We start from the raw sequence: 18550 nt of genomic DNA on the forward strand, positions 1-18550 counted from the left end.
TAGTACTCTTGTCCTCTATTTTAGTGATCAGATAACCCTTTTTGAGAGCCTCTCCTTAATGTTATCTCTAGTATAGTCGAATTTAAAATTGCAGGTAAGTTAATCAGGATAATTTATACATGTCTGATCTGATACTCTTATCAAAGCATAAAATGAACCATGGGTCGTATAAGGACTGCAATTTCACTTTGCTCTTTGGAATGACCCCTCATTATATTATCTTATCGCTTTATGATAAGATAAGACCTACGAACGATTTATGGGGTTAATACCCCTTTATATGTATATGTTGCTGACATGTGGGTTTTTATGAAATTATACAATGCTTTCTAGTTTTATTTATTTTCAGTGATTTATTAAGGGGATAAGGATATGGATAAGGATGTTACTTAAGTCTCTCTCTCTTTGGAAACACCTTGCACATTTATTTGCGTCAAAGTTTAGATTAGATTCAACTATAAACAATCCGTCTTATCTATCCAATGGATTATCTGAGCTTGTGACCGGAAATTACATTCATTCAACTACAGTGGCCCATGATCATCTCTCAGCGTCCCGGCCTCGAAACTTCTTTACAATTAATAGCAACCACTTTGGGGAGATTCAGAAAATAAATAGTGCTTGATGCTGGGAGCTGAGCTGAGAGATGGAAGCTGGAACTCGGAATTGGAGCCATCATCCCCGTGGCCCCTCCACGTCCATTCGTCGTCCCCAACTCTGTCTCCGAATGTCGCTGGCCGAAGATTGATTAGTTTTATCTTGAGTTGGAGCACATAAATCCAATTGATTGATTATGTTTGTGCTCGATAAAGATTGTTGCATTGGTGTGCGAGTGCTTTACATGCAGCCCCCTACAGTCGGTGCCAGTGTGAGTATATATATATATCTGTGTGTGTGTGTGTGTGTGTATACAGTGTGTACCAACGGAAGCACCATGGACATTGATGAATGCGCCCCGACAGGCCGAAGGAGGAGCCAAAATCCGTACTCAAGTCCGGACATTGCATTGCCAAAGGGCAAGGAGTCTGAGGAGCGAGTATGATGGACGAAACTGCAGCGCACATTATACATTATACTTGCTTACGGATCTCAGTGCTATACCGCCGATCCGGCGATCCATCTTCCGTCCGAAAGAAAGTTTCTCCTCGATTTTCTCCAAAAGCCAACTGCCAACTCATCCCGCCACTTTCGAAACGCCTCGACGGGCGCTCATAAATCATGCAAAAGCATTCATTTTGTACACTTGAGGTTAATACAATAGTTATTCCTAGGTTTAAAATTTATATTAATCTGTGGAATTTAATTTTACTATCTGTTTTAATAGGTTTTTTGTTCTGTTTGTTATATCAAGTACCCATTGCTGCTCTAAATTAATGGTTTTATCCCATATCTGACTATAGTAACAATAAAATAAGTATATTATATTTAATAACAGGAAGTTGGCCTTATCCGAACATTGACTAGAGGCTTTAGACCTTAGGAAGCAAAGAATCGTTTCCATTTCTACCATTTTTACTACAGCTGTTTGAGGGAGCTTCCCGTATACCCACGCGGGCAATGGAGCAACTAGATGCTCGGAAGGCTGCGTCCCACATGAGAGCCATTCATCATGTGGCCTCCACTTAGCTCCCCCTTAGCTTCCCGCCACGGTTCGGGTTCGAGTCGGATCTGTTCGGTTGGTGTTCGGGTCAGGTCGTTGCAGATCGGATCGACGTCGTGCAACCCATTTGGAGTTGCCCAAGACCCGCGGCACTAGCGGGCCATTAAAATTGCGGCGAAAAACCAGCTGCTACCCCCATGTTTCCAATCGCATCGCGATGAATTGACGCAACTGGATGCGGGTAGCAAACTCGTTTTCTTGGCCCGCACCTATAATACGATGGATACTTTGTATATATACATAGTTCGATAAATATATGCTAGCGGATCCGGCGAACAATGTATCGTTCCAATGTACCGAATTTTAATAATGATTATTTGCATGGACTGCACTCTTCTTTAAAGACCTTTTTTGGGATCCTTAGAATGAGAACTTCCACACTGTATTGTGTATAAGTACAATTAGTTATTACTAAATCAAACCAGTTGATATTAAGCTTAGAGCTCATTTAAGCTTAGGATATATACATATATGAATGTACTCGAGTGTACATGCCCCAACATGTGGCAAGAATTTAAAGAATGCTTTTTTGCAAGTAATTCGAATTAATGGATTTTCCAATCATCCCATCCGGTCAAATGGAAAATTAAGCTGACCAAGAAATGGGTACCTCCTGTTATTTTAACAATCTGTAATAGCTTTTAGGAACGAATACAAATTATACAAGAAGTATACTGGTACTTTTAGGTAGGGTCAGGGCTTTGTATATAATTTGTACGACCTACAAAAGGAATTAAATTTAAATCGTTCAGAGGAAATATGACGCCAGTTTTCCTCTTCTACGATTTTTAGGGGGCTTCAAATCACAAAAACCATTAGTTTTGGCCACACACATCAGAAAACAGCACGCTCCACACGAACTCAACCTAAATCAAGGGAAAAGAGACGACGCAGAAATAACTCTAAATCAATTTCAATTAGAAAATGATGAAAGGATGCCCCGGCAACAACCAGAATGGCAACTAGAATCGAACAACAACACAAAAGGCATCAGTCTGCAGGAAGCTCTAAAAACATGAATTGATGGAATGGAATGGCGACATGACAACGACTGAATGAGTGCATTTATGATTGATGTAATTTTGATGAAAGTAAATTTTGAAAAAGTTTTCCCTGCTTCAGCAGCAAAACTCTCCCCCTTGTGCCGAATGGCACGCACTGAATGAAGACTTTAAAAGGCTTTGGCGAAATTTAATTTCAAATTTATTTTCGAAAAAGTTTTAGTCTCGTTAGTCACACAGAAAACTTTGTTTCAGAAATTAAATGAAAGAAGTTCCACAAGTGCTATACAGGAGCCATAGTCTCTTCCCCTTTTATCTGTTCCCAGCAGGTTTTGGCGCTGTGACAAGACCAGAATCGGTTAAAAGTCCGCACTGACAACTTTCAGACACATTTCACATTCGAAATCCATTTTCCGAGGCAGCCATAATTCCATTAATTTGTGTGCATCCCATCAATGCGGATGTCTCTCCGCCAAAAGCCAGAGATCCACAAATACGGAAAGGTGACTCCTTCCTCCGTCTCCCTGGAGATAGCAGCAACAGTACCAGCACCCAAAGGCAATCAAAGTGTTTTGAATATTCAATATTCAATATTCCGATTCAAGTCCATTGTCAGTTGAACAGAATCGACCTGGGGGCTCTCTGTCTATCAGCTTTACGTTTAGGATTTGACATTAAGCCTGTCGGCAGCAGCATTAGCTTAGATCAGTGGAGCCCAAAGCCCAGATTTGCAAGTCGGAAATTTTCCCCTGCTCAGCTTTACGATTTAATCTACCCACATACTAAGTTAAATAATTATATTTCTAGCCATAAGTCATAGGTATTTAATTATAAAATATTGATGTATGAGCCGCAAATCAGGTTCTCTATAAACGATATAAACCAAAAATATATTTCATTTTTTCCGCCTACGACAGGTTGCCAATCCCATTTGTGGTATTCGCCCGATAAAAGGTTTTCCTTGTCACTTCAATTTCAGGTAATGAAGCCTTTCGGTAGGCTTAAAATTTAATTAAACTTTATTTAAATGCAATTTGGGGGAAAGTTGTGAAATATTCAACCTGACTTTGAGTGTGCATATGCATTGCTGGACTACCAGCAGTTGCAGTTTTTCGTGTTGCACTCGGAGTGGGTGTTTCCAGCCATCACATCATCCCTTCTGCCTACTGCCTACCAGAAGCCACCCGCTGACCAGGCCAGGCCATAAATCAGTGCAATATGAGACATGCATCATGGGGCGTCTGTCGTCCTACCGGTCGTCTGCTGATTTTAAAGAGAGACAATGAAAGAGAGAGAGACATGAAGCCCCATGCTGGTGGTCCTTTCCTGGTTTCTTCGGATTTCAGGCGGCTGAATGCCGGATGCTTGATGTTGGATGTTGGATGTTGGGTGCCGGATGATGATGGCTGGACAGCGCTGGTTTATTGTTGCTCCAACATCAATTTCGTTTATTTTGCAAATTTACAACCCAAATGGCAGGCATCATATGGCGCAGGAGGCGTGAATGTCCTTTGAACATTCGAATAGCAGGGAAATCCTTTGATTCAACAGAGCTGTAAATTAATTACGTTTAGACTTTCTGTAGGAGACACATTTCGGACAATAGCCCCAATCTGCAATCTGTCAATGCAGAAATACAATGCAATTTCGAATCAGAAGTCTCCTTGACAACGAATCATTCCTGAGTGAATGCTTTTACTTAATTTATAACTAAATTAATGGCTCCGCTCCCCAATGAAGTTTCCATCATTCGCCACAGTTTCCCCGCCTCGGTCATGCCGTATACATACATTCGTTATGCTTGGCCGTTATGGTCGTCGGTTCATTAAGTCTGATCAAAGGGGTAATCGAATTGGAAATACCTTCCAGATATGCGAGTTATTAAATTCCGAGATTCTTTTACGGGGCTTGAAAAATGCAACGCATTGAGTTTAATACGGAACCCGGACTTATTTACAGCCCCCAGAGATATGATAACGATAATTAATGGCTGGACAAGGTTCAATTGATCATCGGGGAAAAATTGAAATGGAATGACTCATCTGGATGACTATCGATGCGTATTTTTAGGCGAAATAATACATATATGTTGGTCTTAAAAAGCCCACGCTGAAAGTAAATGCTGAAACGTTTTTATGGCAAATCCATAAAGCACTCAAAGAGCTCCTTTATCGACTGGGCTAGGACTCTCAGGTGGCAGGCTGGCAGGCAGCAGGCAGAAGGCACATCAAAGTCCATCAACCTTGTGATACTTTTCTCCTTCATCCCCTCATAAATCCCCCCATGCAGCAGAGACAAGTATAAATCTGCCAGGTTTATATCGAGCGGGAGCGATGAAGATGAAACTTGCTCTTGAAATATTTATGAGACTCGCAATAAACTAAAATTTCAAAGACACAACGCTCTCCAAAATGGCCGCCATAAATTGGGGCCAGAGAGGGAGCTGCAGAGGAGACAAGAGGCAGAGTCAGATAGAGCCGTATAAAATATATTATACTCCCCGTAATAAAGGCGAAAAACTTGATTGTACCTGGAACTTGTGAACCAAGTGAACCCAGGCTGTGTGAAGTGGGGCCAAGGGGCGTGGCGTGGCAGGCCGGGCCAAGAAGAGTGGCTGCGATTTATGCGACGCCATCGGGCACTGAGGCAAGGCGGAGGAGTTGCAGGGCACCATGAAAGGTGCAGCAGCTGATAAATATTAATGGAGGGGCCACCGCCAAATGTACGTATATAAACAAACCCAATTCGCGGGCATAACATAAATAAATAAAATTGTAAATATTCAAACTCCACAACGATTTTCGTTCGAATCAGAGTTCGATTACGAATGCGATTCCAAATACATATTCAAATTTGTGGCGGGTCCTTCAAATCCGATCGTATCTATTACCAATGGCCAGGAGGGAAGGGAGAGTGAGAGAGAGTAACGGCCAGGAGGAGCAACGCCATTTTGGGCCATTGGCCATTCAGTTTAATCGCGGACATATCCGGCCAACGTCGCTGCAATTTCCGCCGGCAGGAGAACGATGAGAAAGAGCAAGGGCAGCAGCCAGGGAGCAGGGTGGAAAAACCCACCCCCAATCCCACCTAATGGACATACCCTAATGACCCAACATTACATTTCATAACGCAATTTAAGGCATCAAAAAAAAGTACATATATAAATAAATTGCCACGAAAGTGGTTCCATAAAAAGCACCAATTGGATTGCGGATTAACGCAGATAGATACACGCTCGCAGTCAGTCCGTACTATATCCGAAATTTCCGAGTCTAATTCAAGAGGATTTCAAGTACTTGAGTATGCATTTAGGGCATTCTTAAGAATATTCAAATGTTCAGACTATAATGCATCTGAATACTGTGCTGAAAATACTGTAGGGAAATCTTTTTGAAATGATTTATACATATTCTAAGGTTCGCCAATAAACGGGCTGTTTATGAGCGGACCCATTAAATATTATACTTTTGTATCCTTCAGTTACTTGCCTCAAATGTCCCAGGCCACAGTGCTTCTGTCGTAAAGATTTAATTGTATGGAAATCGTAAATGGCACGCAAAGAACCAACAGAAAAAGTTTTGCTTGATTTTATGAGAAAATCGATGGAACCCATTAAGAGCGAAGCTAACTGCCAAACTGCAGGTCCTAACCGAAGAAAGTCGCCGTCTTTATGTAAATAAAGTTGCTTTTCCACAGAAATGTCATCATTTGCCAGACCCTTTAGTTGGGACATTAGGGGGATCCCATCTGTCACTGATAAGTGGAAGTTCCTATCGAAAATGACACACCGAACGGGTCGTAATAAAGTGATTCATTGAGATTACAATGACAGCCCCATGGGGTTGCCATCGTCAGATTGTGTTGATCGATTAGATCCTTTGTCGATTAATAGGACTGTCTGGATCAAGGAAGACTGAAAAGGCTTAATCATTTCTTTGATGGTTTGCTTGTTGCCTCGGCCTAGTGAGCTGAATAATTCTTTCAGACATAATACCTGTTTATTTAAATTAATGCGTTTGCAGTATATTTATCCAGCTGCTGTCGGGATAAATAATAAAATGTTTACTCGGGAAACAAGAATACAAATTGAAAACCAACAGAAACTCAAGGACAACAGAGAAACCTGGGAATTATGATTCATTGATACATGAGTCCCACCAGTTTCAAAAACCCAGTTGAAGAAACTCTCTATTCAATATTACTTTAGTATCATAATTTGATCATTTTTGTTATTTAATCAATTTCTGTCAGTGTGGGACACCTAAACGTTTATTAATATTAATATTAAGAAATTATGACTTTCGCATTACATTTTCCAATTACTTTTTACAATGTTAATAATGGTTGCTATTAGCATTACTCCTATTTAATGCAACAATTTCCCTTCGATGATAATGCAAAAACGAATGATAATGCTTATTGGGACCAACTCGTTGGTTATAAGGAAGACAAGACTTGGGGGAAGTGTTCCCGTACGAATACAATAATCATTATTCCCAATCAAGCAGCAAGTATAAATTCAAAATTGAAAATACCTCGCAGGGGACCAAAGACGTGGACTGGACGAGACCAAAGCGAAACCAGGAAACCGCAAACTAATGAACGGGCTGAGCTGACGGCTGCTCTACGGATTTGGACCCCGGGGCTGCTGCAGACGACGCTTGACGGCGACGGTGGCTTTGGGCAGGGCGTTGTGGTTGCGTTGGTCCGACGAGCTGGTGGCCCTCGGTCTCTGGAGCTTACCAAAGCCGTCACAGCCGCCGCTGCTGCTGCTGCTGGTGCTTCTGCTGCTGCTGCGGTTTGCGGTTCTTTTTGTGCCCGATGCAATTGTTCCTGCTCCCGGAGGCCATGACATCCACAGACACCACGTATATATGTATATATGTTTGGGCTAAAGTGTGCACAAGTATTTTCCAAAATGGCGACTCCCCGCAGATGTAGATACACAAACCGGTAAGACTTCCCAGCTAGCAAGGGGGCTCGAAAATCGTGACGACGGCGGTTGCAGGAACAGCATTATTATAGTCGATACGGAACCGTGGCGTAGGCGTAGTTGTAGGCGTATCGGGGGCGTGGCAGGGCAGCTGGAAAGCCCTGACGCAGCTCAAAGGTATACCTTCTGTTTGTCTCTGCCTGGCAGCCGAGTGGGGATATATAGGGATAGGAAAACAGACGGTCTCAGGACTTGTGCAGCTTATGAAACTTTTGCCAGAACAGAGTCTCCTATCTCTCCTCCTCGAAACGCTTCAATTTAAAGTTACGTCAATTCGGTACGCTTGCCATTGCTTTTGCTGACTGCACAATATTTGTTGTTGTACGTTATAATCCTCTTTTTGTGATCGGATTATGTCCTGTGTAGCACCTAATCCCCGCACAGGAGTGCGACCAACGTACACATGTTGGGCAGATAGCTGCCCCCGCCCTCATCCGTCGCCCACATCCATCCGCACTGATCCCGCAGTCGCAGTCAACTTTAATTACGCACTGGACGTCGATGGATGGATTAGGGCGGCCTAACGCCCACTGACTGCTCGGAAAAGCAATTAAAATGTGTATACCTTGGATATACAGTAGGACCTAGCTAATGGCCACACTATCTGTGATCATAAATTAGGGATTTCCGCGATTTCTTAATAAAAATAAGTTTGAAATTATTTTCATATATATTTCTTTAAGTAGTTGATCGATTCAAGTGCAATTTTCAGAGGGAGAAATTTCCCAAACGTGGTTGCAACTGTGAAAGCTAACAGGTGACAACACAATTAGCAAAAGGTTTATAATGCTGAGAAGTAAACAGGTGTCTAATTACAAATTCAATAACACATTCAGTCTAAGCATAAACAGGTGTATGTGATAAGTTTTATAAAAAAATGCAATTTATTCCTTTCAAAATTTGCCGTGCGAAATACCTACACAAGCACAAAAAAGATTCTTAAATTTATTTGAATAAAAGCCAAGCCAATAAGAGTATTGTTAATATTTTAAATTAAAATATAATTGAACCTAACGATGCTCCACTGTATGTGCGATAATAGACGATATTTTAAAAAGAAGATGCGATGGAAGCGGGATGACAGGTGGAGGGTGCCGGTGCGCTGGTACCTTGAGTTGGATGTTTAGAGCTGCCTGTTTTAGTGGCAGGTAGCCCGTGAAAAGTGAAAAGACAAGAATTTTCCTAGATCTCTTTGGTCAGATTGCAGGGTAATCAAGTTAATTAGAAACTTTACTTTTTCCCCTGTGCACTTAACGACTATTTCGGTGGGTTAGTGCTTCCCTGCCCCTTCCCTGGCCCGGGTCTGGTCATCGCACAATTCGCTTTGCTTGCATATTCTCCATCAAATTAGAGTTAATTGTACATCATTAAAGGCGAAATTCTAAGAATCCATTTCGGGTGTTTCGTCGGAAAGTGGCGAGCAAAACGGTATCCAACAAAATGGCGTCGCCCGATTTCGGGTTTCCATTTATTATGGTGTCAAGCAATTTAATTACAACCTGTCGCATGCATGAGCAAACACACATAATGCCAGCTCCAACACACATACAAATGTATGTTAATACATACATACATATTTACGGCCATATTTATGCGAGTCTTAACTATGGCCTTGTCGAGGGTTGGAAAAGTGCATTCAGCTGCAACATTTCAGAGATGACACATGGACCCTTGTTGACTTCTCCTCTTCCTCTCGCTGTCAGCTGTCAGTTTTAATGACTTAAGACCGCCATATTGACAGGAGCGTCGGATTTATTGGTTTCCTCTTTTTTGTTTAGCATAATCACAAACGTAGATTAACTAGACGGACATTTATATAACTGTCCTTGTCAATTTTAGGTATTCCCAAGACATTTAAACTGACAGTCAATTTAAAGCCAGTCTGACCTTCTTTAATAAATCCTTGAATTCATAAAACAGTCAAAATATTAACAGTGAAGTATTCCTGGTAAAAATTATTCAAAATGTTCAAACACAACCACTTGAACAACATGTGTGCATATGTATGTATGTTTGTATGTACATATATCTGTAGAGCAGTAAATCTAAGGACACAACCATTTTATTTATAAGAGGAGCTTGAAGAAATCAGGAGAATAAATCCACAGAAAAGAAATATAACGATTTCATTTGAATTTCGGTTCATTCAACAAATTGCAGTGTTTAGCAAATAATCCTTCGCATACACATTTACCAATACTGGGTTACATTTAAAAAGTGAAAACGTAAGAAGAGTTTTGTGATATTTTAAGGTTCAAGGTTTTATTTTATTTCAGTGTTCACCTCGTTATGCTATTATGCTTAATAACAAGCTTTTGATTGAATTAATGTATATATAATTTTTTTTAGTTATAAATATGTTAATTTTATAGCATTTTTGTATAAATGAATATAAATGGGTAAATAAATACTTTATGGGAAATAAACAATATATTGTTTTAATAATCAACTGAATAACAAACAAAATATAATGAACGTTAGCTCAATATCTAGTAAAATACCAGATAATATTTATAGTAATTAAAAGGGAGATTTATTTTAGTGAGTGATGTATTTATATATATACCAACTAAGGTAGTTACCAACCGAGTTAGTTATTATAGCGAAATCAAGCCCCTTTGCAATGGTCAGACATTATTGTTACTCCTTATCAACACGACACCTTGCTCGAAGATTTACATTACACTTGGAAGGTTACACAAACATTTTCCCCACATCAGAAATGGGCATTGAGTGTTCCGGAGAGGATTCTGCTGCAGGGCTAAGGTCGGGCCTTCTTGAGGGCCTGGGGTCTGGGATAAGGGGCTTGAGTCTCGGAATCTGGGGGCCTTAAGTGCCTCCACAGACCACAGCAAACACAATCGTTTGCATGATTGACAGACGGACTGAACGAGTGCATGTCATTGCCAGCACCGTGTGTGTATGTGAGAGAGTGGACGGGCCACTCCAAAGGCAGCACTCAAGGCAAACATTTATTTGCACGAGCCGCAGCAAAAGAGTTTCCATACGGACTAAAACCACTAAAAACATCCTATCGTTATATAGGCAGATATTATTGTGAAGAAGATAAAACGAGAATTATTTAATGTTGCTTAAAATATGTATGCAATCAAAAAAACAACCAATCAGAAAGGTACCGAATAAATCATTACTTAATATTGAGTATATGAAGTTTTAATCTATATATGAATTCAGAAAAAAAACCATAAATCTACCTGGACATCAACATCATCAAAAACAATGAAAAATTGCCGAAGAAAGGTCCCTTCAAGTCATAATTTAAAAGCAAAAATGTAAATGTTATTCTGGATTTCAGGCTTTCAAATTAATTTACTTGTACTTGTTATATAACTCTCAATTTGAATACATGTCAGACTTATAAAATAAACTTATAAAAAGCCAGCGTACAAAAACATTGTTGGATTGCATCGCCTCTTGATGTTGCAGATCATATTAATGCATGTCCGCAAAGTACGGTACGAAAATGCGTCGTTATAGCACATACAATTTTCACGTAATTAAAAATAAAGTAAAATATATTCCGATTTCTTTTTTTTACAGATGAGCGATTCCTACATTGATTACAATTCATTAACATTGCGCTATTTCAGTGTAAGAGTTCTGCGTATAACAAGCTGGAAAATGTATATTCGAATTAATTTAAATAATTTCACGCCAGGGCCAAAGCCTAAATTGTTAAACTTTTTAATACTTTTAAGCCTTCTAGCTTTTATCCCGAGCAAAATACACTGTGTACATTGGGTCCTATTGGATTTTATGTGTATAAAAAAATCCTTTCCTTACTAAAGCATCTATAAGTCGTATTTGACCGATATCTTTACGGAAGCGCTACTGTAGCTTCAAGGGCCGCTCAAGCGTGACGGCCAGAGAGAGACCGAGAGACCCAACGACCAGAGCACACTCTCTTTACCGAATGGTCATCCGGAGAGCGACAGCTGCAGCTGATCTCCATGCGAAAGGAAGGGGCAAGAGAGCATATCATCTCCAGTTAGCTCCCCGTGTGTATGGGAGCGAGGGAGAAAGCCTTTGACGAGAGCCAGCTTGCTGATCTGCTCGCACCGATGGCAAACCAGAAACCAGAAACCATCGGCACGAGACTCGAGCGCAAAACTCACAAACTGAAAACTCGGACTGGGACGCGAAAGTGAAATACATTTACATTGTTGGCCTTCTGTTTATTTGCTTATGCGCCTGTGTGAGTGCGATTGTGAGCCTGTGCTGGCTATTTGTTTGCATTGGCATGGGAAAAAGATAACAAATACTTTTTGCACGAGACCGGGGCGACAACGATTGAGAGATAAGCGGAGCCAAAGCAAAACAGTTTGGACAATCCGCACGAAGGGCCAATTCTTCGCCGGTTCTTATCGGCGGCACGGCTGCATGCGAGCACGTGCGATTAAAAGCCAATTAACCTCAACCAGGTTACTTACCCGCTTCTCGGCGCTGTCGCAGGGGTTGCCCACGGAGGAGGTGCTGGAGGAGGAGGTGGAGGTGGTGGGGGCTCCGCTACTGGCCGCTGTCGCCGCGCTCTGCAGATTCATCTGCGGCAGCACATCGCCGGGCACCGTGTCCAGTTGCTCCTGCTTGATGCCCGTAATCAGCGGCAGAAAGTCGTTCTTTAGCTGCTCCAGGTCCAAATCCATGGTGCGTTATCCGCGTGGAAGGATACGGTAGAACGCGGTAGATGTGGGCGGGCTAATTATAGCGCTAGTTACTTGTTCGCTCACCAGCTGCCGCCTTTCAGCAGCATGGTTAATACGTTGCGATTACACTTTGGGGGTTCTTGTTTTGAGGTATTTCTATGTTGTGCTCCTCAATTCATTCCAATGCACACACACGCGCGCGCACACAAACACACACAGACGCGGGCAAGCGAAAGCAAAAACAACGCCACTGCACGGTATACGATTTTCACAAAGCGTTTTCGCTTGCTTGTCTTGTATTATTGTTGCTATCGTTTGGCCTTTTCCGCAGCTTTTGCTTGGTTTTTCATTCGGCTGCTAATGCATTTTCATTTCACCTTCGACTCGGGCTTGCAAAAAATTTTCTCCCCGCTTCGCGACAAGCACAACTTTCGTTTTACATATACACGTCCGACTGATTCGCCCGTTCCGAATTTCGCTAATTTCGCGTCTTGCCGTCACTTTAAAGAACGCTGCGGCATCTCGCCTGCCAGCTGCACCCGCTTGCAATTGTTTTTCGCGTCGAGAGTGGGTTTCGGGGGGTTTTATTGCCGTAATTCGCTGCGAAAACACCTGGGACGCTTCTTCACAAAAAAAATTTCCAAAATGGCTGAAGTGACTGTTTGTTGGAAAATGACCACGATATTTTGCTTGCTTTTCTTGGTGTTTTCTTATATTTGCTTCTGGTCACTCTAAATTCCGAATTAACATTTTACACCGTACACGTGTAAAAGACGATTCTACACGTTTGCAGATACATGGGGTAGAATTCTCATGTTTGGGGTCGAATTCTCATGTAGAATTCGTAACATAACCGCTCTCTGCTTTCTCGAGTGTTGTCGGATGGATGTTAGTTAACAGAATTCTCTCTCGAGTGCTGACGGGTGTCGGATCTTTGATGCTTGTTGAAAATCTATTAAAATACCAATAATTCGAAATTTTGTTTTTTAGTAGTTTTTGACATTTGGTTCTGGTCACTCTGAATCCCGAAACTGTTATTTAACATCTTTCATGTACATGTAAACTTAATTAACAGACCTGTTCTCTGCTCTCTCGGGAGCTGTCACGTTGCCAGAGTGCTGCGCACTGTCACACTGCTAATTCGTATCGATACTTAAAATATCATATCGATATTGTGCCAACAAACATCGATATATCGATACTAGCACGTGTGTTTTTGTTTTTAGCCGCAGAATTAAATATTAAATGTTGCTTTGCCGAATTTTAAGCGGATACACCAAGGCAGGTTAATTATTATCTGTGTCCACATAATATCCATCGCTTACCGAAGAACTTCTACCAGTACAGGTCGCCTAAAACCATTTACCAACCGACACAAATCCTTCGCTGCCGCCATGTCAGAGGCTCTGGATAAACTGGAACTGGAGACCGAGGCCAGGAAGGCGGCTAAGATGTCGGAGGACGAGGCGGTAAAAGAGACCAACCGTGTCAAGCGGAATCTTAAGCGCAAAAAGTGGGTGGACTGGAAGACACAGGACGAGGAGGATGCAGCCAGCGGCGTGAAACGGGCTCCCTTCGATCCCGCAGAGCGGATAAAGCGCAAGAAGAGCGCAATCCTGCTGAGCTACTGCGGGGCGAACTACTACGGCATGCAGCGAAACCCCGGAATGCAAACCATCGAGGAGGAGCTCTTTAAGGCGATGCTTAAACACAAGTGGATCACGGAGGACAGCTTTGAGCAAGTGCAGATCGCCTGCTTTCAGCGGGCAGCCCGCACCGACAAAGGTGTTTCCGCTGCTCGCCAAGTGTGCTCCGTCAAGCTGCGTAAGTTGAAGCTGCATCTGAAATTCCATGATGTAACGATTAATTTTCCCCTCAGCTGAGGAACTAGATCTGGAGGCCTTTAACGCAGATTTACCTGACCAGATTCGGCTGTTCGGCGTGGAGCGTGTGACAAAGGGTTTCAACGCCAAGGATCAGTGCAATGCCAGGACTTACACATATACGTTACCCACAATGGCCTTTGCGTCGTGCGAGGAGAAAGTAGAGGACCTGCACGACACCTTTCGCATTTCCCCCGAGCTGCTGGAGAAGGTCAGAGAGACCCTGAAGCTCTATGAGGGCACGAAAAACTTTCACAACTTCACCAGCAAGAAGTACGGCAGTGCATACTCTTCCATATCCTTTAATTGCACTCACGACTACCATCTCGCACTTGCAGAAGCTTTCTGGATCCGTCGTCCAAGCGCTTCATCATGTCCTTTACGAGTAGCGAACCATTCCAGAGCCCCCAGGGCATTGAGTTTATCACACTGAAAGTGAAGGGCCAGAGCTTTATGCTGCATCAGATCCGCAAGATGGTGGGCTTGGCCATTGCCATTGTAAGGGGCAACACAACGGCGGAGAGCTTGGAGCGGGCGCTGACCGAGGAGCGCCTGGACCTGCCAATGGCCCCAGGTCTGGGTTTGGTGTTGGACACTGTCCACTACGAACGCTACAACGATCGGTATGGCAAAGACGGTATCCACAAACCACTGACGTGGCAGGCGCAGGAGACAAAGGTCCAGGAGTTCATCGAACGGGAAATCTTTAGCCAGATCTACAAGACGGAAGCAGAGCAGCGGAACATGCTAGATTGGATAGGAACGTTGCACTACCACTCGTACGACACGCGGAAGGACGAAGCACCGCCTCCACCCGCTTCCACGGATGGCAAGCGCACCAAAGCTGCCGCAGACGATGACAACGATGAGTAAAAGGTGGATCGAGTCGATAATAAGATAACATGCAAAACTGGTTTGTATAATTTTAGCGTTTCAAAAGTGTAAAGGCATTTGTTAATTTCTTAGAAACGGCCACCCTTCTTCTTCTTGTGTCCACCCTTACGATGCTGTTGCCTCGGGCCTGGAGTGGTCTCCTGGTAGACGGGCGTGACGGGGGAGTTCTTGCTCAGATTGACGCGGTTGGACATGTCGCTGCAAAATGAAAAACCCCATTAGTAGCCATCAACACGTTTGCGATTAAAAGTACTTACTATTGATCGGCTGCTCCCGAAGCCATGCCCTGGGATCCCTTAATGACATCCTTGCCGCGTGCACCGCCTCGCTTCTTCCGGAAACCGGTACGCTCGTACTTGGGCAACCACCGCTCCGGATCGGGACCCACTTCGGCATTGTAGTTCTTGGGTAGCTTTCCCTTCCGCTTCCGGTTGTTGTTCTTTCTCTTCTCCAAAGGAGTGCTAGGCGAAGGCTCGATCTTGGCGTTGGCCGACTTCTTCGCAGCCTTGGCAGACATCACCCAATTGGCCGCCTCCAGGGCATCGATCTCTGAGGCAGTGGTTAAGGTCTCCAGCTTGGGCAGCTTCCGGCTAATCTCAAGCGCCCGCTTCGGCTGGAACTGGGCATAGGCAATGACCAGCTGGGCCAGCACCTTGGTGTCGCTGGGGTTTACCTTTAGTAGCTCTTCCAGCGAGCTGGCAGCGGTCTCAGAGGCGCCGCCGCGCAGGTGGAACTCAGCAGCCTGACGCCACATGTCCGACAGGTCCCCGCTGCTCACGTTGTTTTTCTTGTACCAGTCCACAGCGGACTTGAGCAGTGCAGAGGCCGCAGGCTTATTGTCCGTGCCGAGGTAGAGAGACACCAAGGCGGACACGATGCCGGGCTTAAACTTCGCCTCGCCCAGCGACAGCAGCGTCTCAATGGCATCCTTACGGTTTCCTTGAAGCAGCTGCAGCTGGATGATCGCAAACTTGCTGACAAACTCGTGCGACTTGTGAGCAGCGGCGAACTTCTGCAGCTGATCGATGGCTTCCTTATGCTTGCGGTCCTTCGCCAGCTGGCTGCAGCGGATGAGCAGCGCCTCGAACTCCACCTGAGGGTAGCTCTGGGCCAGCTTCTGGCTAAGCTGTTGCACCTGATCGCCGGCATTCGTATAAAGAGCCAGCAGGCAGTTGTTCAGCGCAATGACCTGTTTTTGGCGCGAGGTAAGCTTCGGTTCACAGGCATCGGCCAGAGCGGCGCGGATCTTTTTCTTGGAGTCAAAGACGTTCTGGTCCTTGTTGATCACCACAGAGTTGTTACTGGCCACGGCCACCAGAGCCGCATCCTTGGGCTTGTGACGCAAGCAGTCAGCATAGATGGTGCCGGCCTCCTTGGTCTTGCCCTGCAGCTGCAGGACGTAGGCAAGCTGAACACGAATCACGTCCACCTCCTCGACGATCTCCTCCTCAGAGGCGCCCTCCTCCTCTAAAAACTCGCGACAGAGTTTCTCGCTGGTGCGCAGCTTCCTTTCAGCCTCGGCGTACTTCTGACGGTTGGACAGAATACAGGCGCTGTTGAAGTACTGCTCGTAAGTGTCCTCTGGCACGTCGGGAACATCTTTGTTCTTGTCTACGGCCAGGTTAGCTGCCACCGCACTGAGGTTGGTGCGGCGCTCGTCCTCGTACTCGTCGCTGGTGTTCTTGATAATGTCCCGATAGGCGTCCAGACACTCATCGTATCGCTCTAGGCGGTACAGCACCTGGGTGCGCAGCTCCTTGAGGTTTGCCGGCAGCGGCTGCAGGCCTGTATCGTCAATGGTCTTCAGCGCTTGCACCTGCTTATTAAGACGGTACTCGCAATAGGCTTTCTCGAAAGCCAGCGATGAGAGACGATTCTTCTCGATGAACTTGTAGGCTTCCTCGAATTTTGAAAGTTGCACCAGGCACACAACCTTACAGTGCAGAGCCGTGGGGTCGTCCGGCGCCACTCCAAGAACTGGAAAACACAGTTGGCTAGTATGTGGAGTGAACTCAGTAGAGACCCGTTGAACTTACTGCGATTAACTGCCTTTACGGCCTTGTCGAACTCGCGGTTGTTCCCGAACTTGTGCACGTCGGCGTAGGCGGCCTTGATTAGCGCCTCCTTAGGGTTGGCGTCCTTGGACATCCTGTTTACTCAGCGGTCGCGTGGGTGGCAAAATAGATCGAAACAACGGACTTTTAACTTTCGCCTTGTGCTTTGCATGAAACTTTTGACAGGCGGAGACACATCAGCAAGACAGTGTGGCCAACACTCGCTACTATGTCCAGTGCTAAGAAATAGCTAGAAAAAAAGGCCGAATTTGCTTTGCTTGACCATTGCTATAAAAGAATTATAGAAAAATATAGGATTCCCTTAAAATCGTAGCTTAATAAAATAATTTTATACATATTCTCAAAAGAGTCCATCCCAACAGCTAATAAAAATAATTATTACAAGATGGAAAGCTAACTTTGGCACGCCGAAAAAACAACGAACTTATGCTAAATCAGGAAAAATGATCTATTTCGTTATTTTTAGATTATTTTAGTATATACCACGGCGGCATGTTATGCCCTACCCGACAAACAAAATCGACGCTAACTTTTACAAAAATCTTACTCTCTTAAATGAACGCTAGCAAACTTGCACGGTATCTGAAAAGATAGGGAAAAATATTCTCTAATTTCGAATTAGATCTCTATTAAATCTAACCCAGAGATTTTTAGAAATTAACGTTTTCTTTTTCCGATCTCATTCACAAACACTGCCTTCATATCGATAGAGGTGCCTCCCACACCCTATCGATAAATAGCCCGCCAGAAAATATTCCTATTGACCATTTAAACAATTGTATAAAATATGCATGCCCCATAAATGGAATTGACATTCCAAGCATTTTGGTAGATGTTTCATCAAAATCCGTTTAGTCGTTCATGAGAAAACATAACTTTTTCATTTATTTCCATAAATGCTCCTTCGAAGAATAAATATATCTGGCAGCACTGTCTGCCAAAAACTAAGTCAATTTAATTTGATTTTTATTAAAAAACTTATGCAAAATGAAGATTGTCCCATAGACGGCATCGCAATTCTGAACATTTTGATCCACATTTCGTAAAAATCGGTTCAGTCGTTCATAAGAAATCTTATCTTTTTCATTTATTTCCATTTATGTGCAAGCAAAGAATAAATATATCCCGCAGCCCTGCCTGCCTAAAAACCAAGAAAACTTGATTAATACTTTATGGTTAAACCTATGCAAAAGGAAGACTGTCCCATAGACGGCATCGCAGTTCTGGACATTTTGACCGGTGTTTCATCAAAATCCGTTCAGTCGTTAATGGGAAATTCCGACTTTTCATTTATTGCAGTTGGGTACCAGGGGTGCACAGTCATGCCTCCTTAGTATATAAATTAGTAATTCAAATGTTAATTTCTCCAAAACTACTGAA

At 43.6% G+C, this 18550-nt stretch overlaps 3 protein-coding genes across 11 annotated transcripts in view; 1 reads left to right on the top strand and 2 right to left on the bottom strand.

Moving 5' to 3' along the window:
* The window catches only part of bon (tripartite motif-containing protein bonus), a 20477-nt gene extending 7197 nt beyond the window's left edge, over positions 1 to 13280 (bottom strand). For all 6 annotated transcript variants that reach the window (XM_086826169.1, XM_020943869.2, XM_020943868.2 and 3 more), the window contains exon 1: positions 12106 to 13280. In XM_086826169.1, the coding sequence (XP_086682295.1) occupies positions 12106 to 12318 (213 nt within the window). In that variant the 5' untranslated portion in view covers positions 12319 to 13280. The remainder of the gene's footprint in view (positions 1 to 12105) is intronic.
* Positions 13164 to 15170, top strand: Pus1 (Pseudouridine synthase 1). 4 transcript variants are annotated; one of them, XM_086826173.1, is made up of 4 exons: positions 13164 to 13603; positions 13661 to 14142; positions 14198 to 14474; positions 14540 to 15170. In XM_086826173.1, the coding sequence occupies exons 2-4, from the start codon at positions 13713 to 13715 to the stop codon at positions 15072 to 15074; spliced, it is 1242 nt and encodes a 413-aa protein (XP_086682299.1). In that variant the 5' UTR covers positions 13164 to 13603; positions 13661 to 13712; the 3' UTR covers positions 15075 to 15170. The 4 variants fall into 4 exon arrangements, with proteins under 4 accessions (XP_086682299.1, XP_086682298.1, XP_020799532.2 ...); XM_086826172.1 differs by having other exon boundaries at positions 13210 to 13599; XM_020943873.2 differs by having other exon boundaries at positions 13210 to 13599; positions 13666 to 14142.
* Srp72 (signal recognition particle 72) lies at positions 15100 to 17619 on the bottom strand. Its single transcript, XM_020943871.2, has 3 exons — positions 17132 to 17619; positions 15353 to 17072; positions 15100 to 15293 (listed from the first exon to the last, which is right to left on the bottom strand). The coding sequence occupies exons 1-3, from the start codon at positions 17241 to 17243 to the stop codon at positions 15164 to 15166; spliced, it is 1962 nt and encodes a 653-aa protein (XP_020799530.1). The 5' UTR covers positions 17244 to 17619; the 3' UTR covers positions 15100 to 15163.
* Between the last annotated feature and the right edge of the window lie 931 nt (positions 17620 to 18550).

This window comes from Drosophila serrata, unplaced genomic scaffold (genome assembly GCF_035046125.1).
Source record: "Drosophila serrata isolate PLE 108 unplaced genomic scaffold, ASM3504612v1 contig_156, whole genome shotgun sequence".
Classification (NCBI taxonomy): Eukaryota; Metazoa; Arthropoda; class Insecta; order Diptera; family Drosophilidae; genus Drosophila; species Drosophila serrata.

Bases quoted from the DNA above. Each gene is read 5' to 3' on its own strand.
- Pus1 (XM_020943872.2), top strand. From the start codon at position 13,564: ATGTTGCTTTGCCGAATTTTAAGCGGATACACCAAGGCAG. The intron at 13,604-13,665 runs GTTAATTATTAT...CTACCAGTACAG, and splicing joins AAGCGGATACACCAAGGCAG to GTCGCCTAAAACCATTTACC. The intron at 14,475-14,539 runs GTACGGCAGTGC...TCGCACTTGCAG, and splicing joins CACAACTTCACCAGCAAGAA to AAGCTTTCTGGATCCGTCGT.
- Srp72 (XM_020943871.2), bottom strand. From the start codon at position 17,243: ATGTCCAAGGACGCCAACCCTAAGGAGGCGCTAATCAAGGCCGCCTAC. The intron at 17,073-17,131 runs GTAAGTTCAACG...TGTGTTTTCCAG, and splicing joins CGTAAAGGCAGTTAATCGCA to TTCTTGGAGTGGCGCCGGAC. The intron at 15,294-15,352 runs GTAAGTACTTTT...TTCATTTTGCAG, and splicing joins TCGGGAGCAGCCGATCAATA to CGACATGTCCAACCGCGTCA.